Below are 27,395 nucleotides of genomic sequence, written 5' to 3'. Positions count from 1 at the left end.
AGGGAGGGGCTCCCGCGGCCCGCCGGCGTGACGTGGCACGTATGTAGACGTCGGCGCGCGCCGAGCCCGGAAGAGGCGCGGGCCAGGAAAGTAGCTGCACGTCGGTTCTTCCGCGCCTCGATCCCCATGGAGCTCTGGCGCGGCTCTGCGTACGCGGGCTTCCTGGCGCTGGCGGTGGGCTGCGTCTTCTTGCTGGAGCCGCAGCTGCCAGGCTCGGCGCTGCGCTCGCTGTGGAGCTCGCTGCAGCGGGGGCCCTCGCCCGCACCACCGGGGCCCGGCTCCCCTGAGGGCCGGTTGGCGGCCGCCTGGGAGGCGCTCATCGTGCGACCCGCCCGGCGCTGGCGCCGCGTGGCCGTGGGGTGAGTGCCGGCGGAACTTGCGTCTCTGGGCTTCTGCTGGAGGTGCGGACACTCCGGGCCTCCGAGGGCATAGTTGGCAGAGTTCGGGCAGCTTGGGAGCTGGGAGGTAGAGCCCGCGCGGAAACGGAGGCTCCCGGGAGGCCCCTGGGCGCTGGTGTTCACGCTGCCTCCTTGGCGAGAAGCGCCGGACGGCTGGGACGAGCCCTGGTTTGTCGCAGCCGCAGGGACTTACCGAACGGCTGCTGCTGCTGCTGGGCGGGCCCCTGCGCCCTTCTCCAGTCTCTGTAGGACCAGCGTGAACGCCTCTCGTAAATCCCGCTCAGCCTGACACCTTCCTGTTCGAACCGTCTTCATTCCAGTTTCAGCAACTACTGCTCCTCTGGCGACTGCTCCTTTGCAGACAGAGATGCGTGGTCTTACCCACTTTGAAGACACTGTTCTGTCTCTTCTAACGAGTAGAGTGGTCGCTGCCTTTAGCTACCGACTTTATGCGTGTCTACCCTTCCCTAACGCCATAGTCTATAGAGACCGCCCTACTGAAACTCCTCTCAAAGCCCCCTGGTGCCTTGACTTTAAAATTCTCCCTCTTTTTAGTCTTCATTATCAACTCCTCAGCCTTCCACGCGGTAAACGTCACTTTTTTCTTGAAAGCCTTTTGACTTTAGGGACATTGCAAATTTAGAGTTCTCCCAAATTGGCATCCCTCCTTTCTTTGCATTTCTTTCCGGGATTGTAATTATTCCCATTACACCAACTTTTAGTCCCTGACTCCGTTCGACTTGAATATCCTGCAATCATTTCAAAAGCAGGCTTCCGCCAAGTACTCTGCTTATTTCTGTATTAGAGTCAGGAAGGGTAAAGTAGAGCAAAGTTATGCTGAGGATTAAATGAAATAATCCATGGTACTCTAGCATGATGTCTTCTTTAAAGAGCACTCAGCTGTCGACATATTTATTGTTTCTTCATATAAATCTCCTTTATCTCTTTTTTCAATTCAGGCCCTTTCACCCACTTCCTTACCAGCTTCTTAATTGTCCTGTCTGGCTTTATGCACATTCATTTAACAAATATTCATCAACTACATGGAATGTATCTAGTCTGTGCTAGATTCTGAGGATACAGAGATAAATGAAGCAAGGTCCCTGTCTCATTCTTTTGAAGCAAATGTATTCATTATTGGATTAGTCTGCACTGGCTACCATAACAATACCACAGACACAGACTGGGTGGCACAACAGGAATTAATTTTCTCACAGTTCTAGAGGCTGATGGTTCAAGATCAGGGTACTGGCAAGATTGGTTTCTGGTGAGTCCTCTTTTCCGGACATGCAGGTGGTCTCTTGCTGCGCACTCATATGTCTTTTCCTCTGCACGTGCTCTCCCGGTGTCTCTGCCTCATATATGGAACTAGTCCTTTAGATTATGGCCTCGATTTACCTGAATGACCTCCTTAAATGGTCCCTGTCTCCAAATATAGGCACAGTTACAGTTAGGGGTTGAGCATATAAATGAGAAGGGGAACACAAAGCTGCCCATAATAATTATGAAAAGTGCTTTGAACTTGTAGTAAAAAAAACAAGATAGCTTTGTGTCCCACAGGATTACTAATTCTTCCACAATCAGGTTCCAGACAAAGGTCCATTTGAGAAGGTGATGTTCTGTTTACATTGTTACATGACAAATCACTTCAAAACTTAATAATTTAAAGCTTGGTCGTTTTATTTTGTGTCATGAGTCTGAGGTAAGATTGGGCTCAGCTCGGCAGTGGTCACTTGCAGTTTCCTGCAGTTTCAGTCAGATGGTGGCTGGGACTGGAGTCATCTTAAAGCTTAACTGTGATTGGCAGCTACAACCCCCTCTGGCGTTTTCACTTGAACACCTACAGGTGTTCTGTACAGCTATTTCCCTTTCTCAAAGCAGGGCAACTGGGTTAGGAGCCACAATGTCCCAAGGGGACCAGGCACAAACCTTAAAGCCTTTTATGACCTAACCTTAGAAGTACATAGCATCACTTCTACCATAGTCATTGGGCCAAGTGGTTTTAAGTGGGGAGAACATAAAACACACCTGATGGAAGAAATGTCAACATCATATTCTGAAAAGAACATGTGGGATGGGGCCTGTTTTGGCCATCTTGGAAAATATATTCTGCTATAGTGACTTTTATGGGATAGGCCCTGGAGAAGAAAAGGAATTTCTCCATAGGAAGGTGAGAACCTTCGTAGGAAACAGAACCAAAAATGAAAAAGTAGTAGTTTGGAAACAGCATGTTGGCCCTATGTTTAGTGCAAGGATCTTCCGGTAGAGAGATGTCAAGAGATGATGCTGAGAAGGGCCTTTTGTATCAGGTAACTGATGGAAAGCCATAAAGGTATATAAGGAAGTAAATGATACTAGGTTCTTTGCTGAGAATAATTTGTGGCAGTGTGAAGGGTAGATTTTTTTTTTTACATGAAGAACATATTTACTAGGCTCCCCCCTTCACCAAGTCGCCCCCACAAACCCCATTACAGTCACTGTCCATCAGCATAGTAAGATGCTGTAGAATCACTACTTGTCTTCTCTGTGTTGCAGAGCCCTCCCCGTGCCCCCCCACCATTATACATGCTAATGTTAATGCCCCCTTTCTTTTCCCCCCACCCTTATCCCTCCCTTCCCACCCATCCTCCCCAGTCCCTTACCTTTTGGTAACTGTTAGTCCATTCTTGGGTTCTGTGATTCTGCTGCTGTTTTGTTCCTTCAGTTTTTCTTTGTTCTTATACTCCACATATGAGTGAAATCATTTGGTACTTGTCTTTCTCTGTGTGGCTTATGTGAAGGGTAGATTTTGAGAACCTGCTCTAAACCTGTTTGACAGTCACCTCATTTGTATGGGTAGCAGACATTCATTGGTAACATTTCTCATTGCTTGCCCAAAAGGATTTTTACCTAAAGATGAGGATGTAGGAAAAGGGGAGAAGATTCAGTACTTGTACCAGAATTGGTATCTTTCACAGGCCATTCTTTATGACCAGTTTTATTTTGATAGCTTTTAAGATTTTAGAGTTTTGTGTGTTTTTTTTAAGTTTCCCACTTGAACGTTAGAAATGGTGATGGGCATTACCCAGCTGAGTTTCCAAAGGAGACAGCAAGCTGCTAAAAAGTTCAGTTTGATCATTTTTTGTTTTGGGCTGCAAAATAGTTTAAGTTCTAAGCAGAACTAGATATAAAGGCTATGTGTTCTGTTGGAGTTGCTGTTTTCAAATACGGGTATCCCCCAGACTCAGGAGCCAAATCCATTGGGATACCTATTCTAGACAGGGCTGTTCGGTGGGAATCATGTCCCTCACTATCCAAAGTCTGAAACTCAGAACATGCTGGAGTCTGAATGCCAAGGATGCCTGTATTCCTAGCAGCCACCCTTCAGACATCTGATACTGCTTTCAGTAGAAATAAAGGACACTTTGTAGGAGGTGGAGTGGAGATTAGTTTACGAGGCATGTTTGGTTTATTATCATGTAAGCCTGTGAGAGGAATGTGTTTTAAACATTGTTAAGCGCCTGTCACAGCATGTCAATGTGTTTTATGCCTTGAAAGGTATAGTAACTCTTTATGCCTTTCCAGTTGTCCAGAGTAATTATATGTGAAAATTTGAGTATTTAAATGCTGTTTCATAAACAAAAATCTTCTCTAAAACATGGGTTTCATAGAGGAAAAATTTAAAAATCCTTATGGAGAGGATGCAGTCCATTTGTATCACGAAGAGGGATATGTCTCCCCTTGTTCTTGTAAACCTTCCCTGAGCAATGTAAATACCTAGCCTACACATAAACCTTCTGAAAATTGGTAATTTTTAAATCACAAAAGTAATGCATACTGTTAAAAATTAGAAATATCTAATGAAAAATAAAATTCCTCTCCCTTACCCCAATCTCATTCCTCTTTCTAAAGCTTGCTACCCTTGATGATTTGGTGTATTAATTTCCCAATTGAGATTTTTAAAGGAGACTAGAAGGAAACATTGTAGCTATATTGTACACTAAAACCCAGTCCACTGGGCCTTCTTTGTTGATGATTTTACCTTCTGGAATCATAGCTGCTCAGAATTAACCCAGAAGCCAGCCACCCTTATCACCCAGAGCTGTTTCGGTTGGCCTGCTATGAGCCTTGCTCTTCCCAGAGGCTGGGAGCTGATGATACGGGCATCTATCCCCACTGGCAAGAATGACATCCCCAAAAGACAGAGGCAGGAATAAAGGTGCCCATTGGGAAGGTAGGAAGACCTTACTTGGTCCTTCTCTTTTAAGGGATGATTTTTAGCAAAGAAACATTGACTATATAAACATTGATTATATTTTCCATGCATACACAGGAGAGGCTATGCCAGACAACCTTAGTACTTTATAATTTCTGAAGAGCCAGCCAGGTGATGCAGCCCTGACTACTTGCCAGCCTTGTCCAGTTCATGGATGGGCCCAGTGAACACCTGCCAAGTGATGAGTTGTTACGAGACCACAGGTGTGCTTAAGTCTTTTGGGGCACCACTCAACTCTGCAAGTGTCAACTGGCAGCATTTAGACATTTCGGTGTTTGGTGTATTTTACCACCATCCTATTGTGTCTTTGGAGGGACAATGTCTAATATTTGGCTTTTGGCCAAAACTTAATTTTGCTTACTCTGCACCAAGCAGTGCTCCTAAGCATATGTTAATTTATTTAACCTTCACAACAGCTCCCTGAAATAAATACTCATATTATGCCACTTTATAAATGAGGAAACTAAGACATGGAAATTAAAGTGATTTGCTCGAGTCACACAGCCAGAATGAATCCAGTTTGGCTCTGCCAGCATGTTCTCAAAAATGCTGTGCTTGTGTTACCGTGATGGCTTTGTTCCGAAGTGTCATCTCTTTTTATAACTAGTGTAAAAATTTGCCAAACTACTGAAAAGAGTCCTGTGTTCTGATATTCAGACAGACACCAGATAGAGTGATCTTCCTTCTTCTGTTAACTCTCCATCTCAGGTTTCAGATCCATTTCAGCTGTTTTTCTGTTGAGTACAGGTCTCTGAAGCACTTCCCTGGTGTTAAATGCAAAGTAGCTGCCCCAGTGCTTCTTTCTTTCATGCTGTCTCTCTCCTCCTTCCTTCCAGAGTCAATGCATGTGTGGATGTAGTGCTCTCAGGGGTGAAGCTCTTGCAGGCACTTGGCCTGAGTCCTGGGAATGGGAAAGATCACACCGTTCTACATTCAAGGAATGATCTAGAAGAAGCCTTCAGTCACTTCATGGGGAAGGGAGCAGCTGCGGAGCGCTTCTTCAGCGATAAGGAAACTTTCCATGACATTGCCCAGATTGCATCGGAGTTCCCAGGAGCCCAGGTCTGTTTGGTTCACCAGAAGTAAATTAAGATAGGGTGGGAAAAGATGCCTTTTCGTAGGGTTCCTACAAGCAACCAAGCAACATTTTCCTCCAGTTTTCCCCAAGATGGTGATTGTTGAGAATCCAGTTCTACAATGTTTTCCCTTATTTTAAAATGGTATATCTGATCTTTGATTAATTCTGCTGTTTCTAGTCAATTCAATTCGGCCAACCTTTATGATGCATTTTTTTTTATTAAGGTATCATTGATATACACTCTTACGAAGGTTTCACAAGAAAAACAATGCGGTTATTACATTCACCCTAATTATCAAATCCCCCCATACCCCATTAGAGTCACTGTCCATTAGCATAGCAAGATGCCACAGAGTCCCTATTTGTCTTCTCTGAGCTATACTGTCTTCCCTGTGACCCTACACACACCATGTGGACCAATCATGACACCCCACAATCCCCTTCTCCCTCCCTCCCTCCCTCCCCCACCTGCCCTTCCCCACCCCTCCCCTTTGGTAACCACTAGTCCCTTCTGGGAGTCTGAGTCTGCTGCTATTTTGTCATGAATGCATATTTACTAAAAATTTTGGTTCTGGTTCACCCATTAAATTGCTTTTTGTTTTATTACCCAGGTTAGGGTGTAGGAAAGATACCTACTCCTAACTTAATTGGATATTGCTTATGGCTGAAAACTTGCAGTAATCTTATGGCTGAGTCTTTCCTGAGGAAGAGAACAAGGGCAGACCTACAGAGAAGGTAGTCCAAGCTTTTGCATGGGAAAGGATGCTGGGTCCTCACCTCTGCTCTGCCGGTCCAGAGCAAGGCTTGTCAAACTCAGCACTATTGACATTTCAGGTCGGTTAATTCTTCGTTGTCGAGGTTCTCTTTAACAGCATCTCTGGCCTATGCCCACTAGGTAACAGTAGCACTCCCCTTCTTCCCCAGTTGTGACAGTTAGAAAGGTCTCCAGAGACGGTCAGTTGTTCCCAGGGTGGAGGAGAGGAGGGAAGCACATCACTGTTGTGAGAACCACTGGTCTAGATCGGTGGTTCTCAGACCTGAGACCTGAAACACAGAATTACTTGCGAGGGTTATTGAAACGTGGATTCCTGGGCCCTGCTCCTAGAGTTTCTGTTTTGGTAAATGTAGGATGAGACCCAAGAATTAGCCCTTCTGGCAGGTTCCCTGGTTACACTGATGCTGTTACTTTTTGAGAACCACTGGTGTTTACAAGGTGGAACCTGTCAGGAGGTGCAGAGAACTGAAGAGTCTCCCTGCCACCTGGGATCCTGAAGTCCAGGGGCTTGCATGGTCTAGACGCTTCCTTGAGGCTCACACAAAGAGGCAGTGCTGGAGCCAGAGACCCGGCCACGGCCCCTGCGCTCACCCCCAGCATGCCTACTGCTGCGGGAGCCCTCACACCTATTGAGGCCTGGTTTGGTTGTTCATTGCAGTGTCTTTCCACCCCACTTCCTACAGTTCTTCTTACCTAAGATCTTCCTTTAGCTACTCACCACAGTATGGGTGTGGTTCTCTCTAGGGAAGCTCTTGATCCAATTTTTAATTGGTAGCATTCACAGGCCATTTTTTAATACCACTTTTATTTTGATAACTTTTAACATTTTAAAGTTTTTTTTCTTTTGGAGCTTCCCATTTGAAAATTGGAAGTGTGCACGGACATTACCCAGCTGCATTTCCAAAGTTGACAGTGAGCTGCTAAGATTTCAGTTACACTCATTTGACAGCTGAGCTCAGTAATGAAATTCTGATTTCTTAACAAAGAATCTCAATAATTCTAATATGAGGATGAGTCTACTGCTTAAAAGTCTTTATGACTGTGGTGTTTACACCTCCAATTTGATTCCTGTTCTGTTCTCTGCTTTGATCCTGCTGTTTGCTTCATAATGCAAAAGAGAAAAAGGAAAAAAACTTCTACACAAACTTAAGCTTTTTGATCATCAAAGTTATTTCTTAAAATTGTAAAACCTAAGTGTGTTACTTATTTTACAATAGGCTGACACTTCCATTTGGTGCCTTTTCAAACTCCCTTATAAACTTAGGGCAGATTGGCTGATAAACAGTAAGTATTATATAAAAACTCTGAAATCCACTTCTTAAAATCTTAATATTTCTGCAAGGAAATCAAACAAAACTCCTAGACCAGATGGCTTCACCGCTGAAATTTATCAGACATTTAGTGAAGACCTAATACCCATTCTCCTTAAAGTTTTCCAAAGAGTAGAAGAGGGAATACTTCCAAACTCATTGTATGAGGCCAGCATCACTCTAATACCGAAAACAGGCAAAGACACCACAAAAAAAGAAAATTACAGTATCCCTGATAAACATAGATGCAAAAATACTTAACAAAATATTTAACAAACTGAATTCAAAAATACATCAAAAAGATCATCCATCATGATCAAGTAGGATTCATCCCAGGGATGCAAGGATGGTACATTTGAAAATCCCTCAACATCATCCACCACATCAACAAAAAGAAGGACAAAAACCACATGATCATCTCCATAGATGCTGAAAAAGCATTTGACAAAATTCAACATCCATTCATGATAAAAACTCTCAACAAAATGGGTATAGAAGGCAAGTACCTCAACAAAATAAAGGCCATATATGACAAACCCACAGCCAACATCATACTTAAGAGCAAGAAACTGAAAGCTTTTCCTTTCAGGTCAGGAACAAGACAAGGATACCCACTGTCCCCACTTATATTCAACATTGTACTGGAGGTCCTCGCCACGGCAATCAGACACCACCAGGACATAAAAGCCATCCAGATCGGCAAGGAAGAAGTCAAACTGTCCCTGTTTGCAGATGACATGATATTGTACATAAAAAACCCTAAAGAATCCACCCCTAAAATACTATATCTAATATCTGAATTCAGCAAAGTTGCAGGATACAAAATTAATACACAGAAATCTGTGGCATTCCTGTACACTAACAATGAACTAACAGAGACAGAAATCAGGAAAAAATTCCATTCATGATTGCATCAAAAAGAATGAAATACCTAGGAATAAACCTAACCAACGAAGTGAAAGACCTATACCTGAAAACTACAAGACACTCTTAAGAGAAATTGAAGAAGATACCAACAAATAAAAACACATCCTGTGCTCATGGATAGGAAGAAATAATATTGTCAAAATGGCCATCCTGCCTAAAGCAATCTATAGATTCAATGCAATTCCTATCAAAATACCAAAAGCATTCTTCAATGAACTAGAGAAAATCATTCTAAAATTCATATGGAACCACAAAAGATCTCGAATAGCCAAAGCAATTCTGAGAAGGAAGAATAAAGCAGGGACAATTACACTCCCCAACTTCAAGCTCTACTACAAAGCCACAGTAATCAAGACAATTTGGTACTGGCACAAGAACAGACCCATAGACCAGTGGAACAGACTAGAGAGCCCTGATATAAACCCAAGCATATATGGTCAATTAATATATGATAAAGGAACCATGGACATACAATGGGGAAATGACAGCCTCTTCAACAGCTGATGTTGACAAAACTGAACAGCTACATGCAAGAGAATTAAACTGGATTATTGTTTAACTCCATACACAAAAGTAAACTCAAAATGGATTAAAGACTTGCATATAAGTCATGAAACCATAAAACTCCTAGAAGGTAACATAGGCAAACGTCTCCTGAATATAAGCATGAGCAACTTCTTCCTGAACGCATCTCCTCGAGAAAGGGAAACAAAAACAAAAATGAACTCATGAGACTACATCAAACTAAAAAGTTTCTGTACAGCAAAGGACACCATCAACAGAACAAAAAGGCATCCTACAGTATGGGAGAATATATTTATAAAGGACATATCTGACAAGGGGTTAACATCCAAAATATATAAAGAACTTACACACCTTGCCTCAACACCCAAAAACCAAATAACCCGATTAACAAATGGGCAGAGGATATGAAGAGACAGTTCTCCAAGGAAGAAATTCAGATGGCAAACAGACACATGAAAAGATGCTCCACATCACTAATCATCAGGGAAATGCAAATTAAAGCCACATTGAGATATCACCTCACACCTGTTAGGATGGCCAGCATCGAAAAGACTAAGAACAACAAATGCTGGCGAGGATGTGGAGAAAGGGGAACCCTCCTACACTGCTGGTGGGAATGTAAGCTAGTTCAACCATTGTGGAAAGCAATATGGAGGTTCCTCAAAAAACTAAAAATAGAAATACCATTTGACCTGGGAATCCCACTCCTTGGAATTTACCCAAGGAATACAACTTCTCAGATTCAGAAAGACATATGCACTGCTATGTTTATCACAGCACTTTTTATAATAATCAAGATATGGAAGCAACCTAAGTGTCCGTCAGTAGATGAATGGGTAAAGAAGATGTGGTACATATACACAATGGAATACTATTCGGTAGAAGAAAGAACAACATGGATGGAGCTGGAGGACATTATGCTCAGTGAAATAAGCCAGGTGGAGAAAGACAAATGCCAAATGATTTCTCTCATTTGTGGAGTATAACAATGAAGCAAAACTGAAGAAACAAAAATGGCAGCAGACTTAGAGACTCCCAAGAATGAACTAGTGGCTACCAAAGGGGAGGGGTGTGGGAGGGAGGGAGAAGGGGATTAAGGGGTATTATGTTTAGTACACATGGTGTGAGGGATCCCGGGGAGAACAGTGTAGCCCAGAGAAGGCGCATAGTGGATCTGTGGCATCTTCCTGCACTGATGGACAGTGACTGCAGTGGGGTATGGGTGGAGACTTGGTAACATGGGTAAATGTAGTAACCACATTGTTTTTCATGTGAAACCTTCATAAGAGTGTATATCAATCATACCTTAATAAAAATAAGTAAAAAAAAAATCTTAATATTTCTCCCCAAGACTTACAGTAAATTCTTCTAGACATTATAGTTAAATAAAAAAATTAAAGCTAACATGTCAAAAGACCAAATTTCAGCTGTTTTATCACAAAAAGTTTTTAATTTGCCTATACCGAGCTGTTACTGTTCAACTGAATCCAGAGATTGGTCAGTACAAACTGTGGGGGTAAAAGTGAGGTTTAGCATCTGGAATTGTCTGTTTAGTCTGTGCCTCTGCAGGAGGCTGAAGACCGGGAAGATGGGGTAGTCTCGTTCTACCCAGGCAAGATTATGTAGGCTTCTCAACATCGGTAACAGAACATCAGCCTTGCCTCCTACTTGTCAGTTTTCAAAGCACATGAACCCATCCTTAGCGATGTGGCATACCAGCCTTCAATTATCTGCTCTCTGCTGCCCGTTTCCAGCTGAGAGGTGCGGTGTTTAGGAGACAGCATTGCCCTCTATTAGCGTCCATCACCTTTAGATTTATGCCAGATTTTGAGAAAGGAATTCCTATCACATCAGAGTGTTTCTTCCTTTCTCAAAATTTAGCAACCAACCTCTTCTTGTAAGACAGACAGCACCTGCCCTGAAGGAGCAAGTTCTGCACCCGGATGGTAATAGCCCACATGGGCAAGGGCTGTAGTAGAGGTCTGTTGAGCATAGGAGTCTGAGAAGGCAGTGGGGGAGGGGAACAAAACATTTCGGAAGAGGTGACACTGCAGCTGATTGCTGAGAAGTAACGATTTGCCAGAGCTTGGGAAGGGCAGGTATCCTAAGGGAGGGAAATGGCGTGTGCTGAAGGCAGACAGAGAGGAAAGCAGGCTTGGAGAACTGCAGGCATGATGCAGAAGGGAAGGCAGGAGATGAAGGTAGAAAGGGAAGCAGGGGTCAGATAAAGAATGACCTGTGTGTGCCTCACTCAGGAGTTAGATTTTAGTTCATTATAGAATCTATGGAATGAATTCTAGGAGGAGAGTCACCGAATCATATACTTGTTTTAGTAGGATTATGGTGTAGAAGATAACATCTATCCATACTTTTCATTTGTCCTTTACCTGTTCTGGCTACTTAGAAGCTGCAGGCTAACTTTGATCTATGGTTAAAGCAATTATACTAATTTTCATGGCTGGCATATATATATATATATATATTTTTTTTTTAACTCCTCCTTATAACTTACCTGTTTCCTTATGACTGGATTGTCTGTTAACCTATGGTGTTTATGATTTTTATTAGCCTCATCTGTGTGTCATTGTAAAGTCACCTCAAGACTTTTTGGGAAAACATGGGCCAGAAATTAATTTGATAAATTTAAAAATTATTAACCCTGGGTAACATAGCTGGCTCAAATACTGTCTAGTAACCTTGAACTATCTTGCAGCACTATGTAGGAGGAAATGCAGCTCTGATTGGACAGAAATTTGCAACCAACTCAGATTTAAAGGTAGGTCAAATTCCCAAATTAAAACCTGTGCCTTTCACTTAGAGTTTCAATACTTTTAGGGGTAAGAATGAATGAATGAATGTCTATTCCTTGAGTCAACTTACAGACCACCTAGTATGAATGTGCTAGATGCTGGGGCCTCTTGTTAGAAAGCACCATAGTAGTAGGAAAGCAGTAATAGCTAATGATTTCTGAGCACTTACAATGCGCCTGACATTGTCTTTAGTGCCGTACATAGATTATCTCATTGAATCCTTGCAACAACCAATAAGGCTGGTGGTGCTGTCTTTGGCACTGTTACTGTCTTACTTGTAAAACATGAAACTTGAGGCATAGAGAGGTTCACAGCTAATCAGAGGTGGAACTATTCTAACCTAGGATCCTAGGGCCCATGTTCTTAAAACTGTACTGTGTAGTGGTTAAGAGTATGTGGGTTCTGGAGATAGTACCTGAGACAGGATTATACAATGATGGAACATAGTTAGCTGTATTGTGAGCCTGGGTCCATAGTGCTGAAAAGCAAAGGCCACTAGATGAAGGCCAGGAGGAACTTTTGAAGTGCTGTGTTCAAAATAACATGTGAGTAAGAAGGTTCATCATTTGCTATGAGTGGAGTAGGTGTGGGGGAGGCAGTGAGAAGCTCACTGCTGTTCTCCTACTGTAAAATGATCAAGGTTTGGAGTAGAGGAGCCATAAGAGGAGGAGCAGCACGCATCTAAAGCCTGTGAACAGGCTCTCATTTGGTGCAGAGCATACGAGAAGACAGAGAGCACAGACTTGACAGATATGATTCCAGAGTAAACAGACTTGCGAAGTGCAGACTAGATAGAGCTACTGGTGACAGAAAGAACCATAAACAGCCCTCTGGTGTCAGGGAGAAAACCTGAAAGCCAGTATGTGGGTTGGCACAGAATCAAAATCCCAGGGATGGACCCAGAAATACAAGTAGATGATCAACAGCTTGAAAAAAATTCATATGGCCTTCACTGTACACCAAAAGATGGACGTGCTTAGATACGGAGAGCAGATTAAAGTGTGAACATTCACATGTTAATGAGAATGAAATTTCTTATGGCATTTTAGGGTAGAAAATACAGATTTTTTTGTAGTCATGGATAGGAATTAACTCCCAAAAAGAGATGAGAAAGTCCAGGGCTGACCTCCAGAAATATTACCAGTTAATGGATAGAAGAGAAGACATAATCAGTCATAACCTCATTAAAGAGAGCCCAGGCCTTCCCATCAGAATCGTGGGCATTTGTGTGTCTCCTGACACTGAGAAGTAATTCTAGCCTCTGGGAGGACAACACCCTGGAAGTCATGAGTGAAGACAAGATTGGCCTCTCAGTATTGACCTCCCCCTGGGACCAGCTTCTTCTGTGGGTTTTTGTGGAATGAGGGCCCGGGACCAGGTCAATTGAAAAGCATTGTAGTTAAACAAGTCTGGCCTTGGTAGAACATTGAAGAAAGAAAAGGAATACCTGCCACTCAATCCTTACAGCAATCTGATGAAGTAAGGTATTATCACCTTCTAAACGTGAGAAAAGAGGTCCAGAGAGGTTAACCAATGTGCCCAAGGTCACCTAGCCAGTAAATGATGCAGCCAGGATTCAAATGCCAGGCTCTGCCATGACCTCACCACCCTTTGCTGCTTTCTCAAAGAGATTCAGTTTAACTTGTTAATGCTTCTCTACAGGGACTGAGTAATCATCTGAGAATGATGAGAGATTAAGGACTAGGTATTTTCCAGAGGTAATAATAACAACAATAATAGCCAGCACTTATGTAGCCCTTACTTATGCCAGGCGCTGTTTAAGTGCTTTACATATATATTAACTCATTTAATCTCACAATGCCACATAAGGGAGGTCTTTTATTATCTCCATTTTGTAGAAAGGAAAAATGAGGCACGAAGTAAAACTATCTAAAGTCACATACCTAGGAAGGGGTGGAGCTGGGGTTTGAACCCAAGTGCTGCAGCTCCAGAGTCCGTACTCTTAATACTGTATCATGTCTCAAAATAGACACTGATGGATATAAGAAAGGCACATTTATTGGAATAGAAGCCAAATTGCAGAGGCAAAACAAGGTCTTTAGAAAATATATTTGTGGAATTTAGCCAAGAATTAGAAGTAGATGTTGAATTTTGTCAAATGCTACTTCTGCATCTATTGGGATGATTGTACGATTTTTGTTTTTTAATTTGGTATATGGTAATTACATTGATTTTCGAATGTTAAACTGACCTCACATCCCTGGGATAAATCCCACATGGTTCTGATATGTTTGATATATTGTTGGATTTGATTTACTAGAATTTTGCTTAAAACTTTTGCATTAGTTTCTGCGAGGGATATGGGTCTGTATTTTTCTTGTATGTGTGTCTGGTTTTGGTATCAGGGTAAAATACCTTATAGAATGAGTTGGAATGTATTTCAAATTTTAAAAAAGAGTTTTATGTAGAATTGGCATGATAACTTAAGCGTAGAACACCTGTAAAGCCCTTTAGGCTTGAAATTTTGATGTGGGAAGATTTTTAACAACATATTTTATTTCTTCAACAGATAGAAATTCAGACTTTCTCTTTCTTGAGTGAGCTTTGGTAGTTTTATCTTTCAAGGAATTTGTCCATTTTGTCTACATTGTTGAATTTTTTGATAATAAAATTAATCATGATATTCTCTTATCTTTTTAAGATCTGTAGAATATGTAATGTTCTCTCATTCCTCATACTGGTAATTTACATTGTCTTTTTTATTTTCTTGATCAGTTTGACTAGAGATCAGTTTTGATCTTTATCAAGCTTTTGGTTTCACTAATTTTTCTCTTTTCTATTTAATTGATTTCCGTTTATGTTGAGTTTAATTGCTCTTCTTTTCTAGTTTCTTAAGGTAGAACCTGAGGCATTAATTGAAACCTTTCATGTTTTCTGATATAGCTGTTTAGTGCTATAAATTTCCTGTTCAGTACTTCTTTAGCTACATCCCACAGATTTTGATACATTGTATTTTTCTCTTCATTCAGTTCAAATTGCTTTCTGATTTCCCTGTGATTTCTTGAGTGGGCTATTTTTATAACCCATCCATGGATATTTAGAAGTGTTACTTGGTTTCTAAATATTTGGGGTTTTTACAGATATCTTGCTGTTATTGATTTCTGCTTTTATTACATTGTAGGCAGAGAATATGCCTTTCTGACTCCTTTTAAATTTATTGAGACTTTTTTTCTGGCCTAGAATATGGTGTATCTTAGTGAAGTTACACATGCACTTGAAAAGCATGTCATTTTCTGCTGCTGTTGGGTGAGTGTTCTATAAATGCCAGTTAGGCCCAATTGGTTTATAGTGTCATTCAAGTCTATATTCTTACTGGTTTTTCTAATTTATCAGTTACTGAGAGAGGGGTATTGACATCTCCAACCATAATTGTGGACTTGTCTGTTTCCCTTGCAGTTCAAAAAGTTTTTACTTCATATACTTTAAAGCCGTTATGAGGTGCATAACTGTTTAGGATCATTATATACCCTTCATGAATTGACCCCTTTATCATTACTAGGGATAAAGAAAATTATTTCATCATGTTCTTTGCTCTGAAATCTATTTTGATTAAAATAGCTATTGCAGCATCTTCTTTTGATTATTGTTAGCATGATTTATCTTTTTCCATCCTGTTTTTAACCTATTTGCATCTTTATATGTAAAATTTTTTTTGTAGGCAGCATATAGTTGGGGCTTGCTTTTTAATCTACTTGGACAATATCTTTTAATTGGGCTGTTTAGGCCATTTACATTTATTGTGATTATTGAGGTTAGGTTTAAATGTGACATCTTGCCGTTTATTTTGTTTGTCCCACCTTTTTATCTTCCCTTTTTCTTCTTTCTGCATTCTTTTTACCTTCTCTGGCTTATTAGCTATAATTCTTTGTTATTTGAGTCATTGCTTTAAGGTTTATGTGTACATTTTAGCTTACTACATTCTGCTCTCAGGTGATACTGTACCACCCACCACTTACAATGTAAGAACTTTACAATAGTGTGCCTCCTTTTCTCCCCTCCAGTGTTTATGCGATTATTGTCATACGGTTTACTTCTGCATATGTTATAAGCCTCTTACTATGTTGTTAATATTGTTCTATAGATAATTATCTTTTAAAGAGATTTAAATGTAAAAAGACCTTATGTACTTGTCCAGTAGCCATTTCTGGCGCTCTTCCTTTGTTTAGATCTGTATTTCCATCTGGTATCATTTTATTCCTAGTGCCTGAAGGATCTGCTTTAGCATCTCTTGTAGCGCACATCTGCTGCTGCTGGTGAATTCTTTCAGACTTTGCATATCTGGAAACTCTTTCCTGGGGCATTTGTAGGGCTTACTCAATTTTTTCTGTTTGTTAGGGATCACTGTCCTTTCCCGGCATCCAGATGTTTTGAAAACCATTGTTTTCATGTGTTTTGTCTGTTTTTGTTGTTGTCTCAGGCAAGAGGGTAAATCTGGCCCTTGTCTTATCTGGAAACTAAAGTTCAAGCCAGGAGTTAGAGAAAAGAAATAAAATGGTAGAGATAAGACTTTTTACAACTGGCAACTGATGGGCATGAAAGGGGAGGAAGGGTCAAGGCAGAAAGGGAAAGAAGGTGTGTTTTCACCTAGAAGCTGGGATATCTTAGATACATGAAAGAGCCTCTGTACAAACAAGCAGTTAATTAGTAAGTAAGACTGTCTTTTGAAGCTTCTGGATTGGGCATATTGAATCTGAAATACTTTCGATGGTCTCTCTGGGAACTTCCTTTAAGTCCCAGGCCAAACCCGCATTGTTCGGCGGTTTTAAGCCCGTTGGCCTGGCTGTGAGTGGTGTCCAGAACCGGCACGGCAGAGGCAGCAGATGTGAGGTGGCTTCTAGGAGGAACAGCCAGAGAGGGCCTTCAGTTAAATTTGGAGTTGAAGGAAAGGTTTTGGAAAAGTTGCCGAGCACCTCCCTCGAGGCTTTCTGAATTGAGATGCTCTTTAGTTCTCATGTTTGGAAAGCTATCCTTTTCACGTGGCAGGTAAGTTTAGGAGGGAGCCTGAGCCCACAGATTTGGTCACCTGGCTGGCAGGGGTTGTTGTGACCCTGAGACTCCTTTCTGTACTGTGTCAAATTCAAAAGCTGTTGTAATCCAGCAGCTTCAAGCAGACGCATCCCCCGTCTGTCTGCCTACACAGAATCTGAGTCGGCAAAGAAAGGAAGGTCGGGTAGGGTTTTCCAAGTCTGCTGAGGCCGCCGTAGTGACACAGTGCTACTGACCGGGTAGCTTGAAGAGCAGGTGACCCCTTCCTCACACCTCAGTGCTGGTGGCTGAAAGTCCAGGCTCCAGTTCCCATGGCTCAGTCTCTGGCGAGGGCTGCTTCCTTCCCACTGTGTCCTCACGTGGCCTTCCTTCAGTCGTGGCAGTGGGGGAAGGGGCGGCTCTCTTCCACTCCTCCGAAGGCCCACTGGACTACGTGATTAAGACCACCCCCAGAATCTCCTTTAACTACCTCCTAAAAGCCCTATGGAAACACCAGCACACAGCAGTGAGGCTTCAGCAGGTGGGTTTTGGGGGGACAAACACTCATTCCCTTATGGGTGTATGGCAGTCAGCTGTGTAGGTACTTGTCTAACATACATGACATGGTTCTTTTGTCATTCCCTCAAAAACTTTCAAAATCATAATTTGGATTCCATTATTTTGTTGAAATGAATAGAAGTGGCTTGGATATACCTTCTCAGTTACTGTACAGATTCCATGGGAGATGAGACAAGTCTCCAATAGACTTCATATTTCTTGTGCCCAGGTTCTTCTTTGCGGCCCAGTTGGTCCAAAGCTGCATGAACTTCTGGATGACAGTGTATTTGTTCCACCAGAGTCACTGCAAGAAGTGGATGAGTTCCACCTCATTCTAGAGTATCAAGCAGGTAAGAGAAATGAGTAAGTAATGATATAAGACTGATGAGGGGTGTATTCGCATACTAGGGTGTGATTGTGCTAGAAATGTGTCTTTGTAAATCGTCAGGATCCTGTTCTTGCCTTACCAAAGGTTCCTGACCTCTTGGTTCTGTTGAGCTGACACTGGCCATCATCTCAAGAGTGATGGAGTATCACAGTATTGAAGAATATTCCCAGGTCTGCACAAACAGAATTGATCCGAACCCAAGAGAAAATCAGGCATCTTGAGTAAAAATGAAAATGGGTTAAACACATATGTAAAGTTTTTATTACTAAGAAAAGAGGACAGGTAGCATGCTCAGTCAGCTCTGCTGGATTCCGCCCTAGGCCTTCTGGCCCACTATCAAAAGCTGCTTAGGACTGATTCCAAGCCTCTGGCAAACTACCTTTGAAGGATTTCATTTTCCTCTGGGTGTATAAGTGGAAGTGTTTCTATTTAACAGCCCTTAAATTCCCATTATATGATGGGATAACAGCCATGTTATATCCCATTATATGATGTTTCAGGGTTTATAAATCCGAGTCTACCACCAACCCCACCTCTAGTAGGTTTATATATTAGAGTACACAGATGTAATTTCTAAAAGAATTCTAAATATCTGAACAGATTTTAATTGTTTATTTTATTCTGTATATTTGCTGCCGAATCTTTCCTTTGTTCAGAACTCAGACTCTTACATTTCTGACTCAACACATCACTAATTCAAAGGAAAGACTCAAGCATCTCCCAGACTGATTGGTGCCTTAAAGCAGTACTTAATAAGCTTCCGGGAACTGCTTCCAAGTCAGTGGGTTAGGAGAACCTCACCTATTAGAGTAATTAACTTTAACTTAAGATATGAAATACAGTGCTTCTTGAAATTATGCCTTTCTCCAAATACAAAAAAATAATTGTTTTTTGTTTCCGGCCCTTCTTTTGGGTGCTTACTGGAATCAGTCCGCAAGGAAGGGCAAGGTCTGAAAATTAGGAACAGAGTGTTTGGAGTAGGCAGTTCACATTTAACGATATACAGGTTTTGAGTTTCTCTCGGTTTTAGTCTCCCCAAATGGGGGCTCAGAGTGCTGCGCTTCCTGCCTGGAGACCGTGGTAAGCACCAAGAGGTTAGTGTACTTAGCGGTGTGGGCTGCTTAAATGAAAGGCATCAACAAGACTGGAAGGGTCTAGAATAGCTAGAGAAGTGCCTTTGAAGGTGCCCCAGCTGCTCCCCACTCCAGACTCGCCTTGCTTCACCCCACTGGTGCTCATGTCCTGAGCTTGGGACCTTTCTGGTTCCTGATTTCTGTCATTTTCCCTGATGACTACCGAGTGGAGACACCGGTTTCTTCAACGAGACTTTGTGGTTGTATTTGACAGCCATGCCTGTGTGCAGTTAAGACAGCAGCACAGCTTATCTTGGAAGGAGATCATCTGTATCCTTGGGTTTAAACGCTGCACACTTCAGTTTTCTTTTCATTGCCTTATTTTTGTAACACAGAGCAGCAGCCTTCCATTAAATGTCGTAAGTTGTGTTTTCACAAGCCCCAGAGGGAACCTCGTCTAGGGGCAGCAGCCCTCGGGGCTACTCTCTTAACAGAAATCCGTCCCAGCTTCTCCCCAACCCAGATGAATACATAGTTCCCGCAGAGGATTCGTCACCTTTGTTGTTCCTTCTCCTCTCCTCCTAGACTTCCCGGAGAGCCTGTTCGCAGGCCCTGGGCTGGAGGTCCAGGGAGTCACTACATAGATTTAGCTGAGTTAGTGGCTGAAGGGCAGGCTGATAAACTGAGAGAAGGGGATCACTTAAATAAATTCAATGCTTTCCATCAGTCCTGTGTCCCATGGAAACATCCAGTGAACAGCTCTCCATATTTCTCCTCGTCTTTACCTTGTGGAAGCCTGTTTATTTTTGCTTATCTCAATTTTTTCCTGAAGAAATTAGTTTATTTTGGGTGCTGTGTGGCTCTTTTCTCCTACTGGTTAAGTTAGGCAGTGCTTCTTAGCAGCTGCACTCTGAAAGGGGCAGTTCTAGGCTTTGCCCTGTAGGGAATACTGATGTTACGTATTTCCTCCTGTACAGTCTTGTTAGGGAAATGCTGGATTTGGAGTTTGTACCATCGTTTTTATTATTATGGGCATTTAAGTCATCAGTCTGTTCTCTTCCCTGTTTGTTCCTCTGCTAATTCATCCCCGTGGCTGTGTGCCAGGTGCAGAGTTGAGGCAGTAGGAATATGAGAAGGTAGAAGATGACATGGGCCCGCCCTCAGCTCACAGTTCACCGCAGGAGATGGACTGTTGCACAGATGGTTGCACAGTCAGGTGCCGCATCCGGTAATAGGGTGCAGCTGCGGCCTGGGGAGGGAAGTAATTGAGTCTGCTTGGGGGTGGCAGAGTTGGGAAAGGCTTCGTGGTGGGGAGAGGAGCGTCCATGTGTTGGGCCTTCAGAGATGAAGGAGAGTGGACCGCCACTGGATATTTTCTTTGGAAAAATAAGACATGGGCCAGGAGTTAAGATAGGGGTGTTTTAAGAAATATAATCATTAGGTTGAGGTTTAGTAAATAGGCTGATATCTTTTCTTCTGCTTTCACAGAATTTTATGTAAATGTGACTGACAAAATGTTTTTCAGGGGAATGGATTTAGTAAAGCTGGACTCAAAACAAAGGAAGGATGGGTTCTCCCAGCCTTGACACCTGCTCTGGAGTAAAGCCCTACGCTCGCTGCACGCATGCACACTCCTCACGGGGAGGCGGGGCTTCTGTTTGGAGCGGCCTGTTGTAGAACAGAGGAAGCAGGCTGCCAACTACCACTGGCAACCACCCTGCAGTATGAGGAAACCCTGTGCTGTGGTTTTTCTGCTTTGGAGAAAAACTTTCTGACAGAATATCTAGTAAATATGATAGCAGTCAATGAAAAACTAGGTTTCAGCACGTGGATTTTAATTTTGTAAATGGGACAAATCCTATTTGTGGAGGGAAAGCTATGTAAAACCTAGATGAGAAGTCCTTGTCCCCCAGGCTCTGGGAGCACCTCCATGCTGGTGGGACTGGCTCCCCCTGGTGATCAGGGGAAATGGCCCCTAGGAATAGGCCTACATGTTGGCAGAGCCTTGGTAGACCTTTAGGCTAACTGAGTTTCAAGATTTCTTGCCAAGTCTTTATGGAGAAGAAAGTGAACTCTGCATGGTAAAGCCTCTGCTTGTGACGCTTCACCAACTGAGCTCAGAGAGGGCCTGTCACCTTTTTTGCTAAAAGACTTACAGCAATGGTGTAACTTGCCAAATACTTGGCAGCTGTGAGGTCTTAATCAGTAGTTCTTTGCACATCAGGATCTCCAGGGTTGGGGCCTTGCCTCTCGCACGTGTAAAGCTGGGTTCTCCAGGAAATTCTGTTGCATGGCACCTGCCAAGAGCCTCTGGTATGGATGTGCACAGATTGCAGGTAGTTACGCATGGAGTCCAACTCCTCCCCACTCCAGAAGAGCCACTCTGGCCTCCCTCTGCTTAGATCAGATTAGCAGATACCGAGGGGGCTTCTGTTCAGTGGACTGTGATGGGTGCTATACAATCAAAGACATACACTGTTCCATTTAAAGAGCTGGCAATCTGGGGAGATGCAGCACAGGTGTGTGAAAGGTTAAATAGTGATACAGGTTTGAATAACTAGTTCAGGATATTAGAAGAGATAACACAAAGCAAAATGATTAATCACCAGACCACTTAAAGGCAAATCTCTGTGGATGCTCAAAGTAGTGAAAATGCACTTCAGGCTGGAGCAGTTGGCAGCCATTTAGGGAGAAAGTAGCACTTGAGGTCTTGAACAGCCATTTTCCCAAAGCAGCTCCCCAAGAGGAGGCTAGAGCAGGCAGGCACTCTCACCCTCTGGGTCAGATGCCTGAAGAGCACCAGTGGGTAGCAGGGAGAAGGGTGCGGTCAGCTCGGCCCTCAGAAATGTGGCCTCCTCAGGTCCCAGTTAAATGAAAGGTGTTCAGGGCATTGCTGGGAGGGGGAAGGGGCTTTGAGAAGGGCAACATGCCCTCTATGCAGGGATGTGCATCCTATGCACCACATGCTGGTATGTGGAAGTCATGCTGTTGCTCTGGAGCTGGGAAAGGCTACGGGCATCTTGCATTTGAGGGCTCAGTGGATGGTAGAGCCTGCTCGGGACTCGAGGGGAGCTACCTGCCGGCCTGGACAAAGCACCCAGATTGTGTCTCTGTGTTTGATGGGCTGGGGTTTGGGTTTTTGTTTTGCTTTCTTTACCGACCATATCCTCCCGGATGCAGCCATGCTTCCCTTAGGCCATCATAGCCAGGGCCGCTCATTGGGAAGCCAGCCTGCCCAGAGCCAGGGCTCCAGTGAGGTCCCTACAGGCCCCCCACAGCTAGGAGACTTAAAGCCTCTTCCTTTTCTTCCCATTGTGTTGACTGGGCCTTTCTAGGGGAGGAGTGGGGCCGGTTAAAAGCTCCCCATGCCAACCGATTCATCTTCTCCCACGACCTCTCCAACGGGGCAATGAATATGCTGGAGGTGTTTGTGTCTAGCCTGGAGGAGTTTCAGCCGGACCTGGTGGTCCTCTCCGGATTGCACATGATGGAGGGACAGAGCAAGGAGCTCCAGAGGAAGAGGCTCCTGGAGGTAATAGCTCTATTACAGACCTTCACAGATCTCAGCTGGCGTCCTTCAGATCCCTGCCTCACTCGGCTTCTGCCCTGTCCTTGGCCCTGGCCTCCCTGGGACCACCTCATGGAAGCTAGCTCTGAAGCCTGCCTCCTGCTCCAGTGAGGCACCTCAGGCACGGGCAGCAGCTTGAGTAAGACAGATTAGGACATCTTCTTGGCGAGCCTCTGCATCCTGTTTGCAGAATCAGACGTGCTGCAAGCTGCAGTGTTTGTAGTTTGTGTCCTCTGTGTCCTCCATACTGTCTCAGTTCACATCGGCCATACTGCAGTCCCCGCAGACTCACACGCAGCTGAAGCCGAGTGCTCCGTTCAGGTCCCCAGGAATAGGCTGGCTCCGTGAACACACAGGGGCGGTTCCTTGTGCTCTCTGTGTATAACCCCAGTGCCTCTCTGCAGAGCCTAGTTGTCCCTGTTGGGAAAAGCATCCCACATCCACAGAGGCCATGGTGGCCCACATGGCTTGGAGCTTTCATGAGGATGCAGAGGCAGTGACAGGAGGCATTGCCTCTCAGGACCTGATCCTTTCTCCCCTCTCGCCTGACTTCTCTTTCTAAAGTGCTGTGCTCTTCTCTCTGCAGGTTGTGGCGTCCATTTCCGACATCCCCACAGGCATCCCAGTTCACCTAGAGCTGGCCAGCATGACCGATGGGGAGCTCATGCGCAGCATTGTGCATCAGGTAACCACACGGACAGCCTTGGGGCCCACATGGGTCCTGATCCCCATGGGGCTTGCCGGCAAGTGCCTTTGGTTGGACCAGCTGTTTGGGTCCCCGGGCCAGCTGCCAGAGGTGTGGTTGTCATGTCCCTGGTCCCTGGAGATTCAAGTAAGGAGCCAAGTCTGCTGTGGCACAAGGTCTCCTCCTAGGGTAGAAATGTGGTAGTTTAAGTGGTAGGTTCATGGGTCGTGTTTCTCCTGAACTGGGGGAGTTGGAAGTGAATGGTTTTTTGAGTAGCGCTCACAGGAGAGAACTGTGAAAGCCCGGCTCAGCTGCTTTCAGCTGAACTTCCAGAAACTCAGAGAAAAGAAACGGGGAGCTTCACTCCCTCAGCACCAGGCCTTTCAGGAGTGGCAGTGATGAGATCGATCCAAGAGCATGATGCTCAGCAACACAGTCGCTGGAAACCTGGGTGGGAGTGCCAGCTTCGCTGCTTGCTGAGCTTCATGAACTTAGGCAAGTTACTTAACCTTCCATTTTATTTATTATTTGACCTTTTTAATGGGCAGTATATTCATCTGACTCAAAATGCCCAAGTGTTAAAAGCTACGCAGTGAAGCCTCCCTCCTGCCACCTGTTCCACCATGAGGAATCTCCTTACTTTGCTCTGTGTCCCTGCAGTTAGTGTGCGCATGTGTAAGCAAGTATGGGAATATATCTTGATTTTTTCATCCCTTTTACCCTAAAAGGCGGCAGAGCATACTGAGTGCATCGTTTGGCACTCTGCTTTTTCTCACCGACTGCATTTGGGGGTCGTCTCTGCCAGCACGTGGGGAGCATCCTCAGCCTTCTCAAGCCGCATGGTTCGGGCGCCCCGGGCTGTTCACCCTGCAGCTTCCTGACGGGCGTCTTGGCTTACTGTCCTTGGCCCTTACAATGCTGCAGCAAATGATTCTGTATGTGATTTCATTTTGCCTGTGAGCAAGTACATATATATGATAAATTCTCAGAAGTAGAATTGCTGAGTTAGAGCATAAAAAGTATTGTTAAGTCTGATATTGCCAAATTGCCCTCCCTGAGAACTGTACCAGTTTACTTCTAGAATTCTTTACAAGTGCTTATTTCCTCATATCTTTGCCACCAGAATGGGATTACAAAGGTGCATTCTTACTAGTCTAACAGGTGAAAAATGGTATTTCAGAGTAGTTTTTTTAAATAAACTACTTTTTAAGGCAGTTTTAGGTTAACAGCAAAAAATGAGTAGATGAAGAGAGCTCCTGTGTCCGCTTGCCTGCCCACCCACAGCCTCCTGCGCTGTTACGTTTGTCATAGCCGTGAGCCTAATACTGAATCGTCCTTATCACCCAGAGCCCATGGTTTAACATCAGGCTTCACTCTGGGTGTTTTTTAGTACAGTTTTTATTTGTATTTCTCTTTTTGAGGTTATCTTCTCACTTTTTTTCCTAAACAAGCCACCTTTATTTCATTTTCTGTTTAACTGTCTACTTAACCTTCCTGAGCCTCAGTCCTCTTATCTGTAAAATGGAAGCAGTCCCTCCTTCCCTCGGGAGTTACAGCAAGTAGTGAATGAAATCAAGCCGTTAGCTCAGTGCCTGGCCTGGAACACCCCGTAATGGAAGTGCTACTACATTAGCAAAGGAATAGGCCATTTATCTTTGAATCACACACACCCCTACCTACCTACCTACAGACATACAGGGGCTCATCTGTTGCACAAACATTTCACCTTACATACAGGTCTCTGGTTTTAAGAAGTGAAGTTACTAAGACAGACAGAGGTGGACATGGTGGTTCCCCTTAAGGTAGAAATCAGGCTCAGCAGCTCCTGTTTGGTACCTTTTTCACACAATGTTCTTCCTAAGTACAGTCTTCCTACCCCACATCTGCTTAAACAGCTTAGACCTAACACAAAACTGTTCTCCATTCTCCCTGCTTCTTGTTATTCATACATGGAACCATTATGAGACTGACTGTGTGTTGCAAGGGCCTTCTCCATTTTACTGGTATACTGCCTGCCGACATTCAGGAAGTGAGTCATGTTCCAGTAGTGGCAGGAGGCAGTGCATGCAAAGGCAGAAGCTAGGCTCCACAGAGATACAGAGCATGCATCGGTGCCCTTTGTCTTACAGCTATAACAGAAGACTGGGTCTAAAACAGTGTTACTGTGACTTTCCAGTTTATCCCAAGTGATAATAAAGGTGGAGATAGTTAGAGGTTTAATAGCCAAAACAGTGGCCCATGATCCGTCCCTGCTCTAGCACAGACTTGGGGAGCAGGCAGTCTACGGTGGGGAAGAAAGATGCTGTGCTGCCTGCCTTCCCTGAGCGTGGTCATCGGCTGTGTGGTAAGCTACCTTAGGATCTAGATGTCCACCAGAAAGAGAGCTGTTTGTTTCTGTTAGCAGGTCTTTCCCGCGGTGACTTCTCTTGGGCTGAACGAACAGGAGCTGCTCTTTCTCAGCCAGTCAGCGTCTGGACCTCACGCTTCCCTCTCTTCCTGGGACGGTGTTCCCGATGTCGGCATGGTCAGTGACATCCTCTTTTGGATCTTGAAGGAACATGGGAAGAGTAAAAGCAGGGCCTCGGACCTCACCAGGATCCATTTCCACACGCTGGTCTACCACATCCTGGCAACCGTGGAAGGACACTGGGCCAACCAGCTGGCAGCTGTGGCTGCAGGAGCTCGCGTGGCTGGGATGCAGGCCTGCGCAGCAGAGACCGTAGATGCCAGCCGAGTGTCTCTGAGGGCTCCGCGTGAGTTCTCGACTTCCCACTCGGAGGCAGGCTCCAGGATCGTATTAGACCCTAATGAGCCAGTAGTAGAATGGCACAGGGAGGGAATATCCTTCCACTTCACACCAGTATTGGTCTGTAAAGATCCTGTCCGAACGGTGGGCCTGGGAGATGCGATTTCAGCTGAAGGACTCTTCTACTCAGAAGTACACCCTCACTCTTAGCAAGGTTGTCACGGCCAACTGGAAGGAGAGCTAGCCAACTGAAGAACTACAGGAATTTGGAAAATAAGTTTGAGGGTGTCAAATAGTTCTAGATCTAAATAAAAGACAGCCAAAGAAACAACAGCAGATTCAACTGTATCAGCTACATTCCAGCCTGTTCAATTAAACAGACATTTCAGGTTTTAATCAAAATTTAGCTATGTACTAACGAGACTGGGTTTTTGTTTTTTTATGTTGTGTGTTACGGGGTAAAAACCTGATTCCCAACTGACTTAAGCAATGTTGTCAAGTATTTTAGGCCCAACTCCTTGGTCCCCGGGAGCACGTCAGCTGATGGAAGCCCTTCCCTCCTCACCCCTTCAGAAGTGCACACTCGCACCTGCCCTCCCAGGCTCTTGGGAAGCCCCTCGAGTTCTCACATTCTCGCTCAACTCAGCACGATGGGGCAGGGTCATGGTCTCCGTTCAGTGTTACCGTCAGTATTCAGCGAGCATCCCTTCTGAGCCGTCCATTTGCAGACGTAGGGCAGAGCCACAGTAAGGACAAATGAGTGCCCCCTGTGCTGCTCAGTCCCTCAGAGGCCAGGAGCCTTGTGGAGCCTGTGAGGGAGTCACTCCCTGCAGGTTTTGGCCTGGAGGACCTGCAGGGTGGCATTGTGAGCCAACCTGATTCCATTCCTTCCTTGGTGCCTTAGATTGTAGGGCCAGCCAGTCAGAGGCTCCCGTGGCTGGGCCCAGCCTCATCACGCAGCTCTGGACATGCCATCTGCAGTAGATTGATTTTTGTGCATTCTGATCATTGGAAGGTGTGCTTATACAACTGGAATATGCTTCTGTGTGTATGACAGGTCATCTATGTTTTACATTGACACATCCATCGAAGAGTTTGACCTCATAAAAGCCCCAGGATCACCAACAAATTTGTCATGTTATGTATTTATTTTTTTATAAAATCAAGGAGAATTCTGTGTGCTTTTAAATATATTAAAAACAATTTACATTTCAGGAATCCGAAGTCTATTTGTAATTGATTCAGTTTCTACCACCACATAAATCTTTACAATTCTGAAAACCTTGTAAATTATGTGTATCTGCTCTTGAGGT

At 44.0% G+C, this 27,395-nt stretch overlaps 1 protein-coding gene across 2 annotated transcripts; it reads left to right on the top strand.

Moving 5' to 3' along the window:
* Positions 1–44: 44 nt before the first annotated feature.
* Positions 45–27,300, top strand: ADPGK (ADP dependent glucokinase). 2 transcript variants are annotated; one of them, XM_017656446.3, is made up of 7 exons: positions 45–359; positions 5,490–5,715; positions 11,982–12,044; positions 17,852–17,972; positions 22,419–22,615; positions 23,238–23,336; positions 25,741–27,300. In XM_017656446.3, exons 1-7 carry the CDS (start codon positions 127–129, stop codon positions 26,290–26,292), a joined length of 1,491 nt encoding a protein of 496 aa, XP_017511935.1. In that variant the 5' UTR covers positions 45–126; the 3' UTR covers positions 26,293–27,300. The 2 variants fall into 2 exon arrangements, with proteins under 2 accessions (XP_017511935.1, XP_017511934.1); XM_017656445.3 differs by having other exon boundaries at positions 25,738–27,300.
* The last annotated feature ends 95 nt before the right edge of the window (positions 27,301–27,395 follow it).

This window comes from Manis javanica, chromosome 8 (assembly GCF_040802235.1).
Source record: "Manis javanica isolate MJ-LG chromosome 8, MJ_LKY, whole genome shotgun sequence".
In the NCBI taxonomy this organism is placed as follows: Eukaryota; Metazoa; Chordata; class Mammalia; order Pholidota; family Manidae; genus Manis; species Manis javanica.
The sequence above is the reverse complement of the archived record's forward strand: the minus strand, read 5'-3'. Positions and strand labels throughout refer to the sequence as shown.

Excerpts from the sequence above, each read along its gene's own strand:
- ADPGK (XM_017656445.3), top strand. The coding sequence starts at position 127 with ATGGAGCTCTGGCGCGGCTCTGCGTACGCGGGCTTCCTGGCGCTGGCG. Across the intron at positions 12,045-17,851 it reads CAACCAACTCAGATTTAAAG|GTTCTTCTTTGCGGCCCAGT; the intron begins GTAGGTCAAATT and ends TCTTGTGCCCAG. Across the intron at positions 23,337-25,737 it reads TGCGCAGCATTGTGCATCAG|CAGGTCTTTCCCGCGGTGAC; the intron begins GTAACCACACGG and ends TGTTTCTGTTAG.